The following is an 18,981-nucleotide window of genomic DNA, read 5'->3' as shown; positions in this document are numbered from 1 at the left end:
TATGGCTTCAAGGGTTATGACACCAGGAAAACTTCCCTGGAGTTTTCACTGTAGATATCAGAGAAATGGAAGTTTGTGTGCTGGGAGAGAGAGGGCACAGGAACCCCGTTTCCCCTTGGAAGCAGGGTTGGGATGTCTCTGGGTATGATGTACAGGCGCCTCTTTCTGCAGTCACAATCATTTCTCCTGCGGAGGAGGTGGGTATGGATTGCAGATACTGTACTTCCAACATACCACAGGCACAACCTCAAGGTTGTCAGGAGTGGAAGTTTGTCAATAATATGTCAATGATATTCACTCTTGGTCTTACCTATTTACTTTTGCTCAGTACAGTGGAGTGAATTATCTCCTTAATTATTCCTTATAGACTTTACTTGCTTATTTGCATGGTCAATGCATTATATCTAATCCTTTGTAATAGTTTTGCATAAAATGCAAATGCTCTATCTTGTAGAAGCACAGCTAGGATTCAGCAATTAGAGTATGGTGTTTGGATAACTCAAACCCAAACTTTACTTCATTATTTGTTCATTCACTTCAGGGAGTATGTTGTCATACTACACAGCTCACAGATAGCATTCCTTTTTGTTGAAGCTTTCCTAACAAGTCACCCTTGCAGAGGGATATGTAAGAAACATACCTAGAAGGAAAGTTTTCCTGCTTAACATAATGTATTCCTAATGTTTTACTTGGCCTGCAGGTGCTCCTCCAACATGATCATTAATTGCAATGGTAACAATCCTATTTGAGGAGAGTATAAAACTTGTAATGTTTAGCAAGTTCCTTCCAATTTTTTCAACGCTTCAGTTTAATCTTCTGTTTCTCCAAGACACACAAAAGAATATCCAGCACCCAAAGAGAATAAGCACTGAGCAGCCCTGCTGACATTGCAAGGTTGCTGCCCTACAATGAAATAGCTCATTGCTCCACCTGGTCTTACTTTTATGACACTAAACTGAAAAGAAGAGAGATCCGCCATAACAAAGTATCACCTTTTATTTCAATTTCAGTTTTCCAGTCAGAAGGATTTTGTAAATCAATGTTTACTCTGAAAGAGATTTTTAGTATGAAAAAAGACTTCATAATCAAAGAGTTTTCTTTTAAGCACTTCTTCAGAAATACATTTTGATAATAGCAACTGCTCATTACAATAAAAAACAGAAAAGGCATTCATTTACTGCGGCATGGGAAGTACTGCCAGTTCTAAATGCCCTACATAGTTTCTTTAAATTTCTTACGTTCTTTAGGCCTCAACAAAAACCAAAGCTCCACTTCCAGGTTTGGTAGCAAACAGACTATTTTTCTCCAGTGCTAACCTTTGGACATCAGTTTGGTAATAAGCTTTTTTAATATTTTTTACGAAAGTATTCAGCTTGTCAGTAGGTACCATTGACACAGTGCAGCCACCCCATCCAGCTCCAGTCAGACGTGACCCGATGGCCCCAAATTGCCTAAAACAAAATAACAGAAAAAAGTTGTGTAAAATAAACCAAAAAGGAGTAATTTGTCATATATAAAATTCCTATAGAAAACCAATGAATACTTTGCTCTGAAATGCATCTATGTCACCTGATTGTTCTGAAGTTCACTTGACCTTACAGCAACTTGCAGTCACCATTTTGGACAACAAAAAATGCTGACACTTTAAACTGCAGTATAATCTTTTCTGTCCATTCCAAAAGTCACCCTCTTTTATAATGCTTCAGCATCAGCTGTTTTAAGTATCATAGTGCAACTGAGAAGACGAAAATGGAAGAAGCAAGCAATTGTGTTAGCAACATTCATAAGACATCAGAAGTGAAAACAGATATAGACAAAAATAACAAAGGAGGGTTCATAAACTAATTGCACAGGATGTAGGCATGCAAGCCATTTTCTAATGTGGCAAAGACAAATAGCTCTATTCTTCCAGGACACATCTCAAACATGCTGAAGATTTACAGGCTTTTGCAGGACGGCTGAGTGTGCCAGTCAAGAAAAGCAGAGTTCGGAAACTCTTAAAAAGTCATACAGAGTCACTGCACTCAACGTCTGTTCATGCTGAATGGCCAGGGTTAGGTATCTCTCTTTAGAGGAACTTCAGGAACTTAACAGATTTACAGCAGTAGAGGTAAAATAAAAATTCAGTCCCAAAAGAAAAAAAAAATGCTCTCAATAAGGAGGATGAATAGAAGGAACAATGACAAATAAATGGCATCCAAAATATAAACCATTCCAAGCCTCAAGATACTGGCCTGCTAGAAATGTCCTACAGCAAATCCCATGCCATTGCTCTGCAAGATTCAGACACTGTCATGTTAGGATTTAGTAGAATTATTTTCATTAGTTTGCTTACCTGTGTTCCTGATCTTTACTTAGATGCAGAAAAAATAAGAAAATAGCATACAATACATTTGTCTGGGGCTTTTCCAACCTAGTCAGAACAGGATGATTTAGAAAACTCATTTGAAACCTTATGAGAGATCTAATCTGATTTGCAAATACTTTTGACATGTTTCCAGTACCTATGCGTTGAGAGATTTGCCAGTCCTAGAACGTGTTTGAGGGAGATACAGCATCATGTGAATAACATTGGAAAATGACAGCTCATTCGGAGTAGGCTGTGGTAATTTTTCGTATGTGCATTTTATGTTAAATGAATCTGGTATACTGCTGGGTTAGTAGAGGTTTAGGTCAAATTGTAAGCAAGTACTTACATATGTGTTTGATTCTAAACATGCTTACGCAACTTCTTGAACAGAAACACTTTCTTCAGTGTGTCTGTGTGGTGCCACCCTTCGTATTGACTCAATTTTGTGTTCATTCTTTATTTCCTGTTGCTGTTTTATTTTATTTATTTTTATTATTATTCCTGTAAGCCACTCATCCTCTGATGCAATTTTTGTTGTTTCTGGTCCATAGAACCACCTCCTAAAATGAGCAGGATCTAATCCAGTCTGTATTGCAATTAACAGGGATTTCCATCAACTTCATAAGGCCAAATCCACTTTTCAAAGTCTGCTAAATCAACTGCACTCATCTGGTCTGTTACCTCAATCAGAACTTTGTATTTCAGATGGTGTCTTGCTTTTATTTCAGTAGGCAACTGAAATCCCTTCAGAATTGTTCTGACCCTTTTATTGATTTCATAATTCTCTGTGGTCATGCTCATGCCTCATTTTTACTGAGTCATTTTAAAATAGTTGAAATAAAGCATAATGTAGACAGAAAACATGCCTGTTTCAGAGCTGAAGTCACTGTGTTTCAAAACGCTGTGGCTAACGGTTTCAAATGTGGTGGTATGATTAGACACTTTGGGCTTAACGCTGAAGAACTCAGTGTTTTGATGGGCAGTGCTGTAACACCTAAAAATTAGGTACCTGACATGACATGGTTTTAGAAGCGAGCACCTAATTGTGCATGTACTGGAGATGTGGTGCATGCGAGACATCTAGATCAAACATGAGTTACCTTTGGAACTGGTCTGAACTTGTCTTTTTTGAATCGTCCCATAGTTTGGTATATGGAAGTGATAGGTAAGACATTGCAGTACCTCATTTTAAAGAGAATAGTGCTTCAAGACACGAAAAAAATCAGAGAAATATTGTTAATTCCAAATACTAAAAATTATGAACCAGCTAATCAGAAAACATGGAGATGCTATGATGTGCTGGTTTGACTGAAAATGAGTTAATTTTCTTCATGCAGTTAGAAACCTTTCTTTTTCATAGCTAGCACAGTCATTATTTGGACTTGGTTTGAAAACAAGAGAGAACACCCCAGCACAGAGTTAATGTTTTTAATTGCTCTGGTCTGAGAGCCAAGGACATTCTGAGTGCTCTGCCCACAGGTGTGAGGCATCAAGGAGAGGGGGCATGGATGGGGCAGAGCTTGACTGACATCCAGACTGATCAGTAAGAGTATTCCATCCCATTAACGTCATGCTTCATGTTTAAGGGGAGTCGGGATCTTCTGGTCTCTCTCTTACCAAAAGATGGAAAATAAGGGAATGAAATAAAGTTATTTGCAACACTCAAGGATTCTGAGAGATTTTCAAAAGTACCTAACAAACTCAGGAGCTCAGATCCAGTTTTTTGTTCCTTGACTATTTAGTAAATATTCTGTGCTACTTACTTTAAAAGACTAACGGTAAACCAGCCATTAACAGCATAGATAGGTTAGAGGAAGTACAAGCCTTCTGTCTTTGCAAAAATTAAAAAAAAAAACCAACTGACCAACTAGTGGTTACAGTTTTCAGCACTACAAACCACAGCAAGTATGGATCCCTTTCTTTCTTGGCAGAGGTTATACAGTAAAACATAAAGATCTAGGCAAAACAGAAAACATCTGGATATGCAGATTATTCTTCACAGTTTAACCTTGTAAGGAGAGAGCAGCAGTAGACTCGGGTAATTCTGTGGAATGTATTTTTGGAAAGGCTTTTTAAAGTTACAGGGCAGCTGTATATCATTGTAAGTAAAGAACATAATTTATGTAGTTCCTGGCCATTTCTATAATCACATCAGCCAAGTTTTCCTAGAGTGACTAGTGATTTTGTGTCTCATAGTTTTTTTAATGTACAATATGAGAAAATTTAAGACTTTTTTTCCAATAGTTTCCAAAAATTAGAAGCTGGCTTAAGCTGCATTTGTCTAGAAAAGCTATATACAGCTATACACTACAGAAATCTAATCACAGAATCAGGAAAACAGTAAAGAATATCAACCTTCTTTAGAAGAAAGATACATTTCTTAGGAAATACTCTTGATAGGGCAAGACTGTAAAGAATAATGAACAAATAATTTACCTGTTTCTGTGCAATGAATGTAGTAAAACCACCCCAGATTAAATAATCTTAATATACCTATTAGAAGTTGTTTCATGCAAATGACCCTCCACTGTGGTGCTTAGCTACACTCACCATACTAGCTGTGGGCTCTTCTGCTGGTAAGTTAGAAATCTGATGTAACATAGACACACACATCACTTTTTCCCTTCACTGTTTATATTTTGGTCCTTGGAACTGAAATGCTGTGATTAGTTTAAACTTAATTTAGTAAAATCCTAACTGTGTACTCCTTTCCTTTGGGTTATGTGGTGGTGTCTGTGATACCGCCTGCAAGTCAGCGTTATGGCACCAAGGCAGCTCAGAGCAGCAGCTGTCTAGCTGTGAAAGAACAGAGCTCAGCAAAAATGAGAAGCCGAATTTTCATACCTATGCTGAGCTTCATGCTGCAACAGCCTGTTGCTAGCACCCATACTAGTTTGTTTAAATGTAGCACAGGTAACTCCGCACTGTAGTGCACATCACCAGTTTATACCCACTTGTTTTCCCTTCCTTGAAACAGGATAGTTTCTTCCCAGCACTTCTGAGAACAGGCCCTACCAGTCTGATCCGAGCTGGATACCCCAAGTGAAGACACTTAAAATGGCGAGTCACTTTGGCAAAGGTCAGTCGTCAGATGCTACTGCCTGAGGCACCAACACTGGGTAGTTACTGTACCTAAAAGTAATGCAGATGTTAAGTTTTAAGGCTTTTCCTCTGCCAGTGGTGTCACAGAACAGGCAGTGCTGATACCTTGCACTAGATCGAGACTTTGTAGCCCAAGATTTTTGATAATTTGGTTGAGCACAGTTTCAGTCTTCAGCTGACTCTGGAGACAGGTCTCCCTTCTCACACACAGATCAGCAGTTCCCTTTGAGTAGCTGGGATGACCATGGTGGAACTGCCCCGTGAGTGAGTGTTGCAGCCGATTCTGTTATGTGATCATTACGTGATCCAATAAACCGAACACAGCCTGTGAGTTATGTATGGGATTGGCTCCCAATAGAAGGAGTAAAACTTGTATTGCTAAATGACTATCAGACTGTCCAATGGCTATCAGGGCTTCTCTGTGTTTTATCACAAAACAGCACGTGTACCCCATATGCAAAATAATCTGAAAATGTCCAAAAGTCTTCTGTTCAGTTTTTAACTTAGTAGTTTTCTGGCTCAGAGGCCATTCTATCTTGTCTGCAAAAGAAATCAGACTAACCTAAATCATCATCAGTACCATACTCTATCAATTTACAAACCTGGTAAATGGGTATTACAATGTACAAAATCCGCATGAGTATGGAGTAAGAAAACATCTGTCTGTGAAATTCAGATTTTCATTATAAGCCAGACTAATTTATTGGGCTAAAATAATAATAATAATAAAAAAGGCCAGCTGCTGCTAAGGAAATATTTTTGTAACTTTCATTTTTAGATGGTAAGGTATGCGTTTCTTTTAGTGTCAAATTGAAACAGTTTCTGTTTTCTTCAAGACTGAAAGATATAGAGAGGATGGGGTATTTTGAGAGAGCATTTGCTTCTAAAAGACAGTGAAACAACATTGCTTGACTTCAGGCCTGCTAACGCTATGGCCCCCTACATTTCCCTTCTGGCAGGTAATGCCCTGGCTTAGGGCAGTTTCCCAAACTAAGCACACCCATCTCCAAGGAGGAGCAGGAACCTCAACAGATGAGCGGAAGTATGAAGGTGGCATCACCAGGAGCCATGGTGAAGTGAATGAGGGAAGCGAAGGTGACTGGAGCAGAGGCAGGGATGCAGCAGTGCTGGGCAAGCTCAGGTGGGCAGCTGTGTATTCCCCCACGCCACTGTTAAAATGATCACGGCCACTGAATTCCTTCTGTAAGCACGGACTTTAGATCAAAGATATCAGTCCTGTGACTAAATGTACCAGAAAAATGGAAATTAAGAGGCACTGAAACATGTACAACCTTTCATGCTGTCCTGTGGTATGGATGAAATACTGCCTAGAATTTGAGTACTAAAGTTTTGACTTTCTGTATTAACGCATGGTTATACCAGATCTCATTATCCACTGTAGCAGAGTTATGAAAACAACAGCCTGTGATTCCCAGCTCACTTCATACCATTTCTCAGACTTGGTTTATTCTGGATAGAGGATATGAAACTAGGGAGGAATAGAGGGAGAAGCGAGAAAATGACACTCGGGGAACGTGTTTTGGAGCTGAGGGCTTGTTTTATCCTGGCGCAACTGAGTTAAGGAACCCAGCTAAGAGAATGAGGCTGGGGCAGAGATGGAGACTGAATAGTGTAGGGAAAGATCAGACACATGGTGCAGAGCGGAGAACCAGAGTGTCAGCCATTGTAGCAGTTAACACACTCATCTTTTAAACGGTGAAATGCTGTCTAACCTCTCTGATACCCTGGACAACATATTTTTGAATTGGAAAAAAAATGCAACAGCATTTCATAATATACCATTATGATTTCAAGGCAGCCTAAGAACGTAGAAGAGCTTGCTTATGCCCTGGAATTCCCATGGTGGCAGTACTGACATGGTTAAGAAATACACAAAAAGTAACAGTGTTCAAATAGAACAAGATGCTGTTTTAAGAAAACCAGTTATTACTTCTACAACTTAACGAAAGAATAGCCAACAGTCTAACGTAACACTTGTGATGATGAGTCACTCCAAAAGCAAAGTCTGTAATAAAGCCATAAACTGCAGCTTTCATCTGAAAGTATTACACAGATGGCAGCAGGGAAACAATTGACCATGTAATGTCCCTGCAGGAGATTAATTTTGTAATAAGAGACAAGAATACTTTCATTTTAAAATTGCAATAGCCAACCATGTCATATTTTCTCATCAATTCAAACAATATTCTCAACAGGCGATTACTCTTCCTTGCAGTCAAAACTTACAGGCAGATGTCTACCAGGCGATCCAGTTCAGGACAGCTGCACTCATACATTTCCCTGCAGCTGATATGGCTCTGGTTCATTAATTCTCCCAGCAGCTGGATTGCATCGGCAGGTGCTTCGTTGCAGATCTTCTTGAATTCCAGCACTCTGGCAGCTTCACTATACACATGCTTTGCACGCTGGTATAACTTAAAGGTGGAAACTAAACAAAATGAAAATATTAAGTACTACAGTTACCATTAATATTCGCTACAAAAGGAACATACAAAACCATAGTAGAATTAGATCTTTTTAGTAATTCATATTTTATATTAGAACCCCCTAGACTAAAAGTCCTCTGCAAAAGCTCACCTACATCTTCTTTAAAAGCCCTAGTAAAATAGTATTTAGAGTTTATGTTAATAACTTCATGTATGTGCTCTAGTTCTTTGTGTCACTGAACAAAGCCACTCTCCTTTTACTTTGCAGAGGCAAGCCACAAATTCAAGAGTTGGCAGCGACATGTGTTAGAGCATTAATCTAAAGCTTTCCGATTTTTCAAATAACAGCAAAACCGAGTCATGAGAACCCCAGAAAGGTTCCCAGTGCCCTGCAGGCAGCCACTGGCCCCAGGGTGTCATGTGTGACTGCTCCAGGACAAGTCTGCATCAATGACGTAACTGTGCAGATGGACCTTTTCTTGAAAAACAAAACAAACCCCAAACAAACAAAAACAACCACCAAACTAAAAAAAACCCCCACCAACCACTTTTTTTTTTCTTTAACTGAGATTCACAAAAATGCTATTACCCATATTTCCTGGTGCATAGGTAAGGAAGCTCTCTGAAATATTTTCACAATGATGCAGGCTCACCCAAACTGTAAATAATACTAGATTAAAGGTACAGTGAAGAGCATACATGCTCTCAGTTTGGTTTTCAGGGTTTGTTTTTGGTGTGTGTTACCAGTCAGAGTGTCAGTGCTGCCTGTGTGAATGCCAAGAGGTGTCAAGCCCAGCCAGGTACTGCTTAGAACTGACCTAGTAAGATCAAAGACTTGTGCAAGGATTTTCACTAAAGCTTTTCTATTGTGCTATGAAACAGCAGTTCCTCTGGGAAAGGGGGATGCCCAAACCTGTGTGGCCATTGGAGTAGAGACCTCCACCAAGGCTGAACCATGGGGCATAAAAAGGAAGGGGATGGCTGCGGTTAAAGGCTCCTTAAGCTACTACTCCTATTTACAGGAGGGTTTGGCTTGCAACTAATATCTGAGAATTGATCTGCCTTTCCTGCTTGTATTGTAGTTCATCGTTTTTTTTCCCCTACTATAGTTCTGTTTGATTTAATGTCATGGCTGCTATTGAGGAAGTATTGTTCACTAGAAGCATACATGACATAGTTTAATTTATGATTAAATTGGCTTACTTGAGCTGTTTGGGTGCTGAATAAGTGGACTTTATTCTCTATGTGGAGCACCTACTGCAGTATGTTTCCTGATTTCATCGCAACTTAAGCACGCTCTTGTTAGAGCACCTCAGAACATCCCTCATTTTCTTTCTACATGTGAATTCTCTTTTAGAGTAAGGTGTGTCTGCTCCTCTCAGCTTCTGGTCTCTCTTGCTTTCTAAAATGGCTGATGAAACACTCAAAAAAGGAGAAGAGAGACAAGCCTTGTATTCAAAACAGAACTCGCTATCTGACCCAGACACATGGAGTTCCCATTTGGCTGTTCCATGGAGACAGCCAAGTTCTGGAATCACTTCTGATGATTTCAACAATCTGCATTTGCTAGTACATGTAGAAATCCTCCTTGAAAGACTGGAAATAAAATTATGTTCAGTACTAAGTCTCTTGCAATCCTTACAGACTAAAACTTCATCAGCACCTGTATAATCCCTTTTTATTTCTCTAGAGTAAGTGTAAATCACTACTGTAAATGCTGAAAATACAGTGCTGAGAGAGATATGAGTAGTCTAAAACGACAGAGAAACATTGAACGTCACAGTGTTCTGCTACGGGTGATATTGCTTCTGGTGATATTTATTTTGTAATTCAATACCGCCTGCTACTGAGAAACCCTGTGTTGCTGTCTTTTGAACAGGCCTCTGAATGTGTTTCAAACTAGAACAGAAATGAGAAAATTGAGCGTCCCCAGAAACATCTCGAGAGTATCACACAGAGCATATTTTGGTCTCCCATTTAGAGGTGTGTTCTACCTCACTGGATTTTGCTGCTGCTGGAGTTACTTGTACTGTATTTTGCAGAGCAACGCCTCAGTGTTTTTGAACATTGAAGAAAGGGAACTTGGCCTATTTTTAAGGATGGTTTCTCTTTAAATATTCTTTTCTTAGAAGCCATTGTTTTAGAGCAAGGAGATTTCTAAATGTGCATTCGTTTAGGGAATATCTGAAGTTGCGTGAGAGATTGCCATAGCTCACACTCTCTTGTAAATCACCATTGAACAGTAGTAACCCAAAGAATGAACTGAAAACATGTCTGGTTTCAATTGTAAGGCAACAGACTCGCCAAAGGCTGTGATTGATTCAGAGACCACCCTTTGGTAGAGCAATGCTCTACTGGCCAGATTACCTTAAAAATCTCTGGGGTTGTGTTGTGCTCATCATGTTATGAATTGGCAACCAGAATGGGCGCTCTGGCCACCAGCCAGAAGATCTGAGCTGTGTCCTTGACAGCACAGGCTCCCAGGAGAGTTGCGGTGTAGGAGAGAGTTTGCTACCTTGACACTGGCTTTCTCTGCAGGCCAAAGCAATGCTGTCAGGCAGCTCTCCAGTGAGAAAGGGCAGCTGTATGTTATTTTCAGGCTCCTTTGTGGACGTTTATCAAATCAGTATTGATTAAAGGCTGGTATCATTACATTAACTATTGGTTAGTTATGGGCAGCATTTCATTTCAGAAAATTACGTTTGTGTTTAAATTTTTTTTATAGTTTGCTTTTCATCTCTGATAGTGTACTGGTCAGGTAAAATTGTCTTCAGAACAGCAAACACCTCTGTATTCCATAAGTCCTATTATAAAATAATGAAACAATTCACATATTTTTGGCTTTCAACACCAAATGCTTCTGATAATAAACCCTCCTGTATCTCTTCTGTTCAGCTGGGTAGTCCAACTAACCATTTCTATTTAATAAAAGATAGCAAAGCACATGTGGTATTTCCAAAAATTACATCTGTATTAGAATCTCCTTGCTACATCACTGCCTGTATATTAGCTACGCATAAATAAAATCTGAATTGACAGGACATGCCAAAGAGCTGTGGAAGCTGTGATTTTAGAAGAGCACAGGAACCGATCAGAATCTGCGTGCTTCATGCAGCCACACTTTTTTACAATTAAAAAGAACTGATTTCCTAAGCAATACTCTGTCATGGTTAAAAGAAACAAAACCGAAGTGCACAGGACTGATTAGTTTATATTTGAGCTAGGGCTGGAGTTCTCTGAAAGAGGAAAAACTGAAGCTCTCAAAGTGAACCTTCCAGTGTTGCACAGGACTGTTACATGGTCTCACCCTCTGCGGTGCTCCAAGGAGAGCAAAAAAGCAGGGTTTAGGGAACTAATGCCAGATTATTAGAGGTATGTGGATCCTTTAAATCTATTATAGTGTATAGAAATTAGGTACCTAATCTGACTGAAAATGTAGATATCTGGTGACTGGAGGGGAACCTAAAACCTTTGGTGCAATGCAACAAGCTGGCTGCCCCCCTGATGTCAGAGCAATTGTCCAGGGCACATCTGAAGTCACGGTTCTTCCCTAAGGGGATCTGCGCAATAGCCAGTGCGGGTGCTCTGCTTGTTTAAAATGACATAGCGCCATTCAGGCTGATGGAGGTTTGTATTGGCGAAGGATCTAGTCTCTAACCAGAATCAAGCTCTCAAAAACTGTTCTTTGAAAATCACTACGTGTTTCCTCTGCTGCATTCTGCATCGCTCCCTGCCATGCAGGAGTGAACTGTTTGATTTTAGACCTAGGCATGCTCGCACAATCAGAATCTCGGGGTCTCTTTTGTCCTTTTCTGAAAAGACAGTATGAAGATTGAGATTTATTTTGTGTGGTATTAGCTGCACACAGAAAACGTTTCTTGTGGACTCAAGTGAGGGTAAGTGATACCTTTTATGGATTGGAACAGATACAGATCTAAGAAATTAAAGTAAACCAAAGAAAACTTTGAGGACAGAGAATCCTATACCTAGGTCTGCTTGTAGTGACATTTTGTCACTAAGTTTTTAACATGTTTTGCCTGTGCTCAGTAGCTAATCCACCTTCCAGGTCATAGCCTCGCTAACTGTATTTCTGAAGTGTCAAAGACGACACACGGAATGTTCTACAAGGAATCTCCTGCACTGCTAACTGCTTTGTATGACTAGTCCTCATTTATTCTTCAGCAGCTCCTGCCGACCCTTTGCGGATTCCCTGCACCCTGGCTTTGTGCCTCTGTGGAGCATTTCTGTAATGTCATCTGTGAACAAGTAGATTCAATTCACTTACAAACCACTAAATGCCCTTGTAAGAAACAGTGACAGTTTCCAGTGCACTAATAGCTCACACTGCAGCGAGAACCTTCCAAGTTGTTAAGACACGCAGACTGACATTAATGAAAGTTTGTCCAAAATCCATACAAAATATCTTAAAACCAAACAAAAACCTGGGCTATTAGTCCCAAATAATTGTGGGTTAATTAAATAGAACAGAGAAGTTTACTGTGGGTTTTCAACTGTATGGTCGTATTTTTATTTTTAGCTTTACAAAAAATGTGCAAACCTGTCCACTCCAATTACAGGGATTTTTTTTTTTAATAATTAAACGTTGTGGCTTCTCAGCAATTCATATTATTTGTTACAACTTCAACTTCAGCAGATTCCTTTCTTTAGCGGCTTCCTGTACAATTCTATCTGACCTTTAGCTAAAGAACAACCTCTTTAGGCTATAGATTTTTTTCTAGTGGCTTTGGCAGCTTCCTAAGATATGTTGCACTGTAGATTAATGAGCTACACATGGCTGATAGGACTGTTAGAAATTTACAACAGGAAAAACTCTCTGACGCAAAATCATGTAGGGGACAGTTTCTACCACCATTACTCATGTGGAATAGTACCCTTCTCTGTTAGGCATCCTGCTGATTGAACATGATGAGGGTGAAGGTTTCTGGCTCGCAATGTATGTAAGAAAATGCTGCCAGATGGCTTTAATTTGAACCAGATTGTGAACCCCCTACTTGAAGTGGGGAACACTCTACTGGGACTACTCAAGTAACTGTTTGCAATCTGGCTTTCTGAAAATAAACCAGGGGACGAGTCATTGCTGGATTTAGTGACCCATTTAGCAGACACCTGCTTTGAGATTATGATAACTACTGGTTTAAAGTGATTCTTCCTCCAGAGGAATGGTAGCTTTAACAAGGCTTTTGCAACTCAACTAACCCAGACCATTCAGGGCCTGTCCCTAACCTGAGGCGCACCCCAAAGGCCTCCGTCCTCCAGGTAGCTCCATGGATCTGCCTGGAGCAGCCACCTCTCTGGGGCTCATCCCAAGTAAACCATGTTTTTGTGGAAGGGGATGGTACATTCCTGAATTTCTCCATGACATCAGGCTGAGGCTGGAGTAGGCACCTGGACCCCCAAGCTGGGAAGTGCTCTTAGGTCTACCAGTTTGGGGGTAACTTCTCTTCATGTAAGACAAGGGCACTCTGCTAATGCACACAAGAAAGCTTTATGTATCCCAGAGCAGCCTTACAGAACATCTGAGAGGCCACCTTCACGTACGCCTGTCTCTGCAAATAATGTTGAAACTGTTCTTGCACTGAGATCACCATTAACACAAATTACTTGGCAGGGGCAATGAAAGGCTACTCAAGCACCACTCACTGAAGCTACAGCACAGATTTAGAATTCCCTTTCCAGGGGACAAATAGGAGGGCAAATCCACAATGCAAATGGATGCCTGCTCCTCCCATGGCAATTTAATTCCAAGGTTTAAATGTCAAAATTAGCTTACAACTTTATATGTGAAAAGGAAAAACGGGTTTAAAAATACCTCGTTTAAGAAGGAAGAAACATTTCGTGGTTAATAGAAGGATATCCTTTTGTGGTGAAGCTTATAAGTACTTAATGTCCCACAAGCACCACACACTAAATGTTCTGTGAAGCACTTAGGTCCAAGCCAGAGTTATGGCACAGTGCACCTTAGAAAGTAATAAATACTGTTTTTTCTAGAGATGTTCAGAAGCCACAAGTGCAATCCCTGTGTAAGCATTTGCAAGGGAGATTTAAACTCAGGATTTTGAGGTGGCTTTATGCACCATCTGCACTTACCCAAACGTGGGGAACAAGGGGGTTGTACAGTGCGGACCTGCAGAAATCCTTGAGCTCCTGCCCACAAAGGGATGCAACATTGCCATGGGCTTCCAGACCTGGCCTGGGACCTGCTCAGAGCCTGTCCGTACCATTTTGTGGGCATGTGGAGTTTTCATCTGGTCAGCCTTATACCCTTATAAAATGTTATGTAAGTATACAGTACCATCTCTGGAGGAGTAGAGGGGGAGAAGCCAGACTTAAGGCTGGCTAAAATAATATTTACATAGCACTTTCAGATCTTAAACATGAGATACAATGCCAGTACAAAATGCTATTTGTAACTATCACTGGGCTTTGAATAATAAAAAAAAATTAAATGACTGACAATTTATATTGAGCCACAGAGAAAACTCAGAATCCAGTAAATTATCGACATAGTAATTTTCATGCAACTAATTTACACTTAACATTATAATATTTTATCAGAAAAGTTGATAAAACATGTACAAATGTTATGGCTTCTCCTTCATGTTGAACAAAGAAGTTCAACAACATTCTGAAATTCTCTGCAGAGATCACTTATTTGTCAGTATGTTTTCTCTCACATGAAGAAGCCAGCTAGTGTCATTAAAATATACTGTTAAAGAAGACGGGAAGTAAGAAAAATATTTTTGTCAAACAGCCCCTGGTTTTCCAAAGCCAAGGTAAAATGTAATTTTAGTGTGTAACAAAAGCAAACAGTGGATTTAGATTCCTTCTTCCTGTGACTGTCTTGTTTCTTCTTTGTATACAGTTTTACAGAAATCTGTTATTAAATTTTATATTGTTCATGCAAAGAGGCTTTCAGTATAAGCCATTTTAATTTCCCTTATCAAATGAAATCATGGTCATGCAAGTTTAAGAGCTTCTGTTCAGCAAATGCTATTCAGAGTCACAGTATAAAATTTCCTTTGAGTTTCTTTATAGCTTTTATGTTTAAATTTTTTATCCAGACTTTGCCTTTTGAAAAAAAATGACAATAACTTGTACAAACAATTCAAATCTACAGAACTGTAGAACTGTGTTTGATAAACCAAGTATAAGGAGTATAAATATCTGTAAGCTGCCTTGTATTGCTTTATGAAGAGGAGAGTAAGGGGACAGTGTAGAAGATGGACAACCTTGTAGTTTCCCGTGAAAATGTTGTAGAGTGCAGGTACACGGTTCAGCATATTTCTATGTACAGACAGCACAGAGTTATCACGACTCTTTCTATGGAGATAAAGAGCTGGATTCAGATCTTTTGTTCCATGCTGGTGCCCTCTGGCAATGTAATTAGACAATATTTTCATACTCTGATAACACTGGGGTTCAAAATAGGTTCTAGATTAAGGACCTAGTCCTTGCTCAATATATAAAGTTTGCAATCATTCCAGATATACTGATTATTTCAATATAAGCATCAACATACACAGATATGTACTGATACATACACATCAAAAACCTATCCTGAAAGCAACCTTGGGAAAGACTGGCAAGGATACAATTCACCTACAAACCACCAGGAGTATTAAGGCCACAGAATGGAAACAAGGAAGTAAGGATTATTTTAAGTTCTTAAAGAAAGATTCTGATCTCAACTGGAAACCTGTTATGAATGCAAAGTAATTATTTCATAAATGCTCTGATATTCAGTATTATTAGCAACCCTATTATATGCTTCCAGGATACATTCCATGTGTGCCAATGCTCATGACTACATGGTATAATCATAAGCAATAATACATGAGAAGTCTATAAACAGTAAATTGTTAACCTCCACCAACAATTTCCTAAAAGCAAAAAAAATAACGATAGTAACAGAGATTTCTTTCTCAGGACAGACCTAGATGACTTGCTGCCCAGTGCATGATTATGAAGTGATCACATATTTAGCAATTCAGAAATAAAACCACAAGCTCCACCTATGCTGGTCTTTAACGCCAGTTAAGGGAGAGCAAACAGGATTCAAGTGATGCTGTAACCATCCAAAATGTTTGGGTTTGTACGAGCTATTGCCTACAAAGGAAGCCTAGATTAGATTTTTCCCTAGAATGAAACCTGGGTTATTTAAAGAGAACTCTCAAACAGCACAGGTTAATCTAAAATAGTAAGTGATCTGCTACCTACCATTTTAGAAACAGTTCAATCAAAATCAAAGTTTTAGTCTATTTTAAGTTAAAAGTTAGAAAATCATTATATCAATTCTCTCACTTGCCACCTAAAATTCTGGAGAAGTATTCTGGCAAGATTTCCACTTACACTACATATCAATACCTAAACCTTTATATAATACACATTGTACACTAACCCCCACCATTTCATATACACTTACCATCTTGCGTGTTTTGACTAAGGATCTGCGAGCGGAGCTCCTCCAGGCTAATTCCCAGGCATTTAGAAATTTCCTCTATGCTGTAAGGCTCAGGATGCAATACCTCCTCAACAACGGTCAGCATTTCCGCTAGGCTAACTCCTAGCCTGGTTTGCACATCATGGAGTCTCAACATTTTTTTCCAGTCCAAGCCTTTTGACTTCGAGAGAAGCTAAAATACAAAAAATAAAACAGAAAATATCATGCTTTTCTGTTTATAACTATTTAATTGTCCATAACCACCTTTAAGGCCCATCTGCTTTTTTACTTCTTAATTTGGAACCATCAGAAGGCACTTTCTATCAGTACACATCAGATAATCATATTTATTTATAAAAGGTCCGTGAATGGCAGACCGTCAAATCAGATATTGTCTGTAAAAGCCCTGCTGGTATAATTTGGTATCAAATCAGTGATTTATCCTTTTCCATAGATGTTGTTACTTCCGAGCACCTTATTAGCCTTTTACAATCACATTCAGACAATTGCTTATACAAGTGTTACAATACTGTAACACTCTAAGTCCCTAAGAAGTCTGTTTCTGTACTGTTAGAATTTGCTCTAACATTTAAAACTCAGTTTGACATTTCAAATATGCTCCTGGAGTTTTCTGATGAACATTTGAAGTTGTCATTAAACTCTTTCTTGTAATAGTCTTAAAAATATGAAAGTAGGTATAAGATTTGTGTGGGAGAATTAACTGTAACCTTTCTCAATCTCCAGAGTTTAAAGTAAAATTTAAGCACATTCTTTTCACATCCAATTTAATGGAAGTTTTGAGCCTTACAGGAAGGTTACGCTGTGTTAGTCAGAATCTGCTCCATTCCTATGATTGCTATAATGTGAATTAGTTATAGATGCATCTGGTTTTCCCACTCCAGACAATGATGTCATGCTTTGCGTATCTTTGTGATGTTCTGGCAATTGCCAGTAGTTACTTCAACACACCAGTCAAAGACGTTTTTTTCTGGAAGGTTGCTACATGGGTTGATGTTCTCATGTGCCTAATGAAAATGGTTGAGTAAAGCAGCTTTCCTCATAGGGTGGAATATATTTAATGTCACGAATTACAGAATAATATTAAGTGGTCATTGTGGGATCCTACCGACATACCATCTTTGATTTCAACGGACTACTACAGAGTAAGGCACAGAGTAGCAGGTACATGCCAACGTTGTTTTACTGTATTCATAAGCACACAACAGACCTCCAATTCTGCACCGTTTAAATTAAGATTAAAGCTTCTAAGTGTGCCAGACGAGGCTGTATGTTTGCAGAGGGGGGCACAGCAAGATCAGGGGATGAAATCTTTTTGCTATTCAAATCAGTGTTAAAACCTCTCACCAACAGGGCCAAGATTTCACCCACTGTGTTTTGTTATTCTTTTCAATAAACACTGGTTTTGTGCAAGATTGGTTTGAAATCATTTATGTCTCAATTCAGCAAAGCCATTAACTTCCTGGGTTAAAAAAATGATGGGGTTTACATACATGTCTGAAAAGTAGTTGCTTTGTGCAGAGTAAGAGCATGAAATTTAAGCAGATCTGCTGTTCAGCTCTTTGCTATAGATTCTCACCCTCCTGCTCTCCTCCAACAGTGCTTTTGTAGGGGTTCTTCCAGTTTTGCTTTATTACAGTATATAAAAATTAACTACTTTTGGTGCCATCTAGTGACTTGCTAAGATTTATATGAGGCTTAATAGAACAGAACAAACAAAATCCAATCAAAATCCTAATCATATGACTCTGTCACCATCTAAACCAGAGTTTTGTAAGTTCAGAGACAGAGAAAGAAGTAGCACTGTCTAGTGACTAACACAGAAATCAGGGTGAGAAAATTTTCTTGGAAAAGAGTGATTAAGTCACTTCTGGCTTGCTTTTCAAAGGCTCTAAGTACCTATAACCCTACGGCCTTTATGAGATTGTATTTTAGCTTACTTAATGATAAGTTAGAATAACAATTATTGCTTTATTTGTTTTACTTAAATACTCAATACCTCTTACGTTGGTGCATGTTTGTGACATGTTCTTAAATCTGCTTTAAGGTGTTAATGGATTTTTTTCCCCATAGTTTAATCCTAATGTTCAGCATCCCCTAGACTTTTATTACCAGAAGTTAAACAGAACTAACAATTTACAAAAAAAAGTTCTATAAGGTAACAAAAATTTTTCTACTTCCTTTTTTAATAAATAATCCCTTGTAGCAATAGGTCGTGTGTATTGTCACATCTGTTCCCCTTTCTGTACTTCAAGGGAGATGCTGTATTTCAGAGGAGTGAACTGGGCTGGGGTTTTACAGGTCAAATGTTCCTAATGGAACCTGACCCGGTCAGGCCAGCGGGCTGGGCTTCGCAAAGTTTCAATTCTAACAGCACTGGGAAAAATGTTATGGGCAAACAGAAACGGTTTTTGAAAATAATCTAGCTGCAGGAGCTCAAATTGTAATGGACACAGAACAGAAATGGGAAAAAATCCCATCTATTAAATGTACAAAAGTAATCTGAATACTGATCCCATGGCTGGACATTTTCTTGATGATCTCTGACTAGATGGATTAAAGATGTGGACATCATCCAGCTGGCTCTTAACTGCCAGGATACA

At 39.0% G+C, this 18,981-nt stretch overlaps 1 protein-coding gene across 3 annotated transcripts in view; it reads right to left on the bottom strand.

Moving 5' to 3' along the window:
• Positions 1-998: 998 nt before the first annotated feature.
• The window catches only part of GALK2 (galactokinase 2), a 49,230-nt gene continuing 31,247 nt past the window's right edge, over positions 999-18,981 (bottom strand). For all 3 annotated transcript variants that reach the window (XM_065641793.1, XM_065641792.1, XM_065641791.1), the window contains exons 8-10: positions 16,343-16,553; positions 7,700-7,901; positions 999-1,451 (exon numbers count right to left, since the gene is read on the bottom strand). In XM_065641793.1, coding sequence (XP_065497865.1) covers positions 1,244-1,451; positions 7,700-7,901; positions 16,343-16,553 — 621 coding nt within the window. In that variant the 3' untranslated portion in view covers positions 999-1,243. The remainder of the gene's footprint in view (positions 1,452-7,699; positions 7,902-16,342; positions 16,554-18,981) is intronic.

The sequence above is a fragment of the Caloenas nicobarica genome, chromosome 10, assembly GCF_036013445.1.
Source record: "Caloenas nicobarica isolate bCalNic1 chromosome 10, bCalNic1.hap1, whole genome shotgun sequence".
Classification (NCBI taxonomy): domain Eukaryota; kingdom Metazoa; phylum Chordata; class Aves; order Columbiformes; family Columbidae; genus Caloenas; species Caloenas nicobarica.
This window is presented reverse-complemented; position numbering and strand designations above follow the sequence as displayed.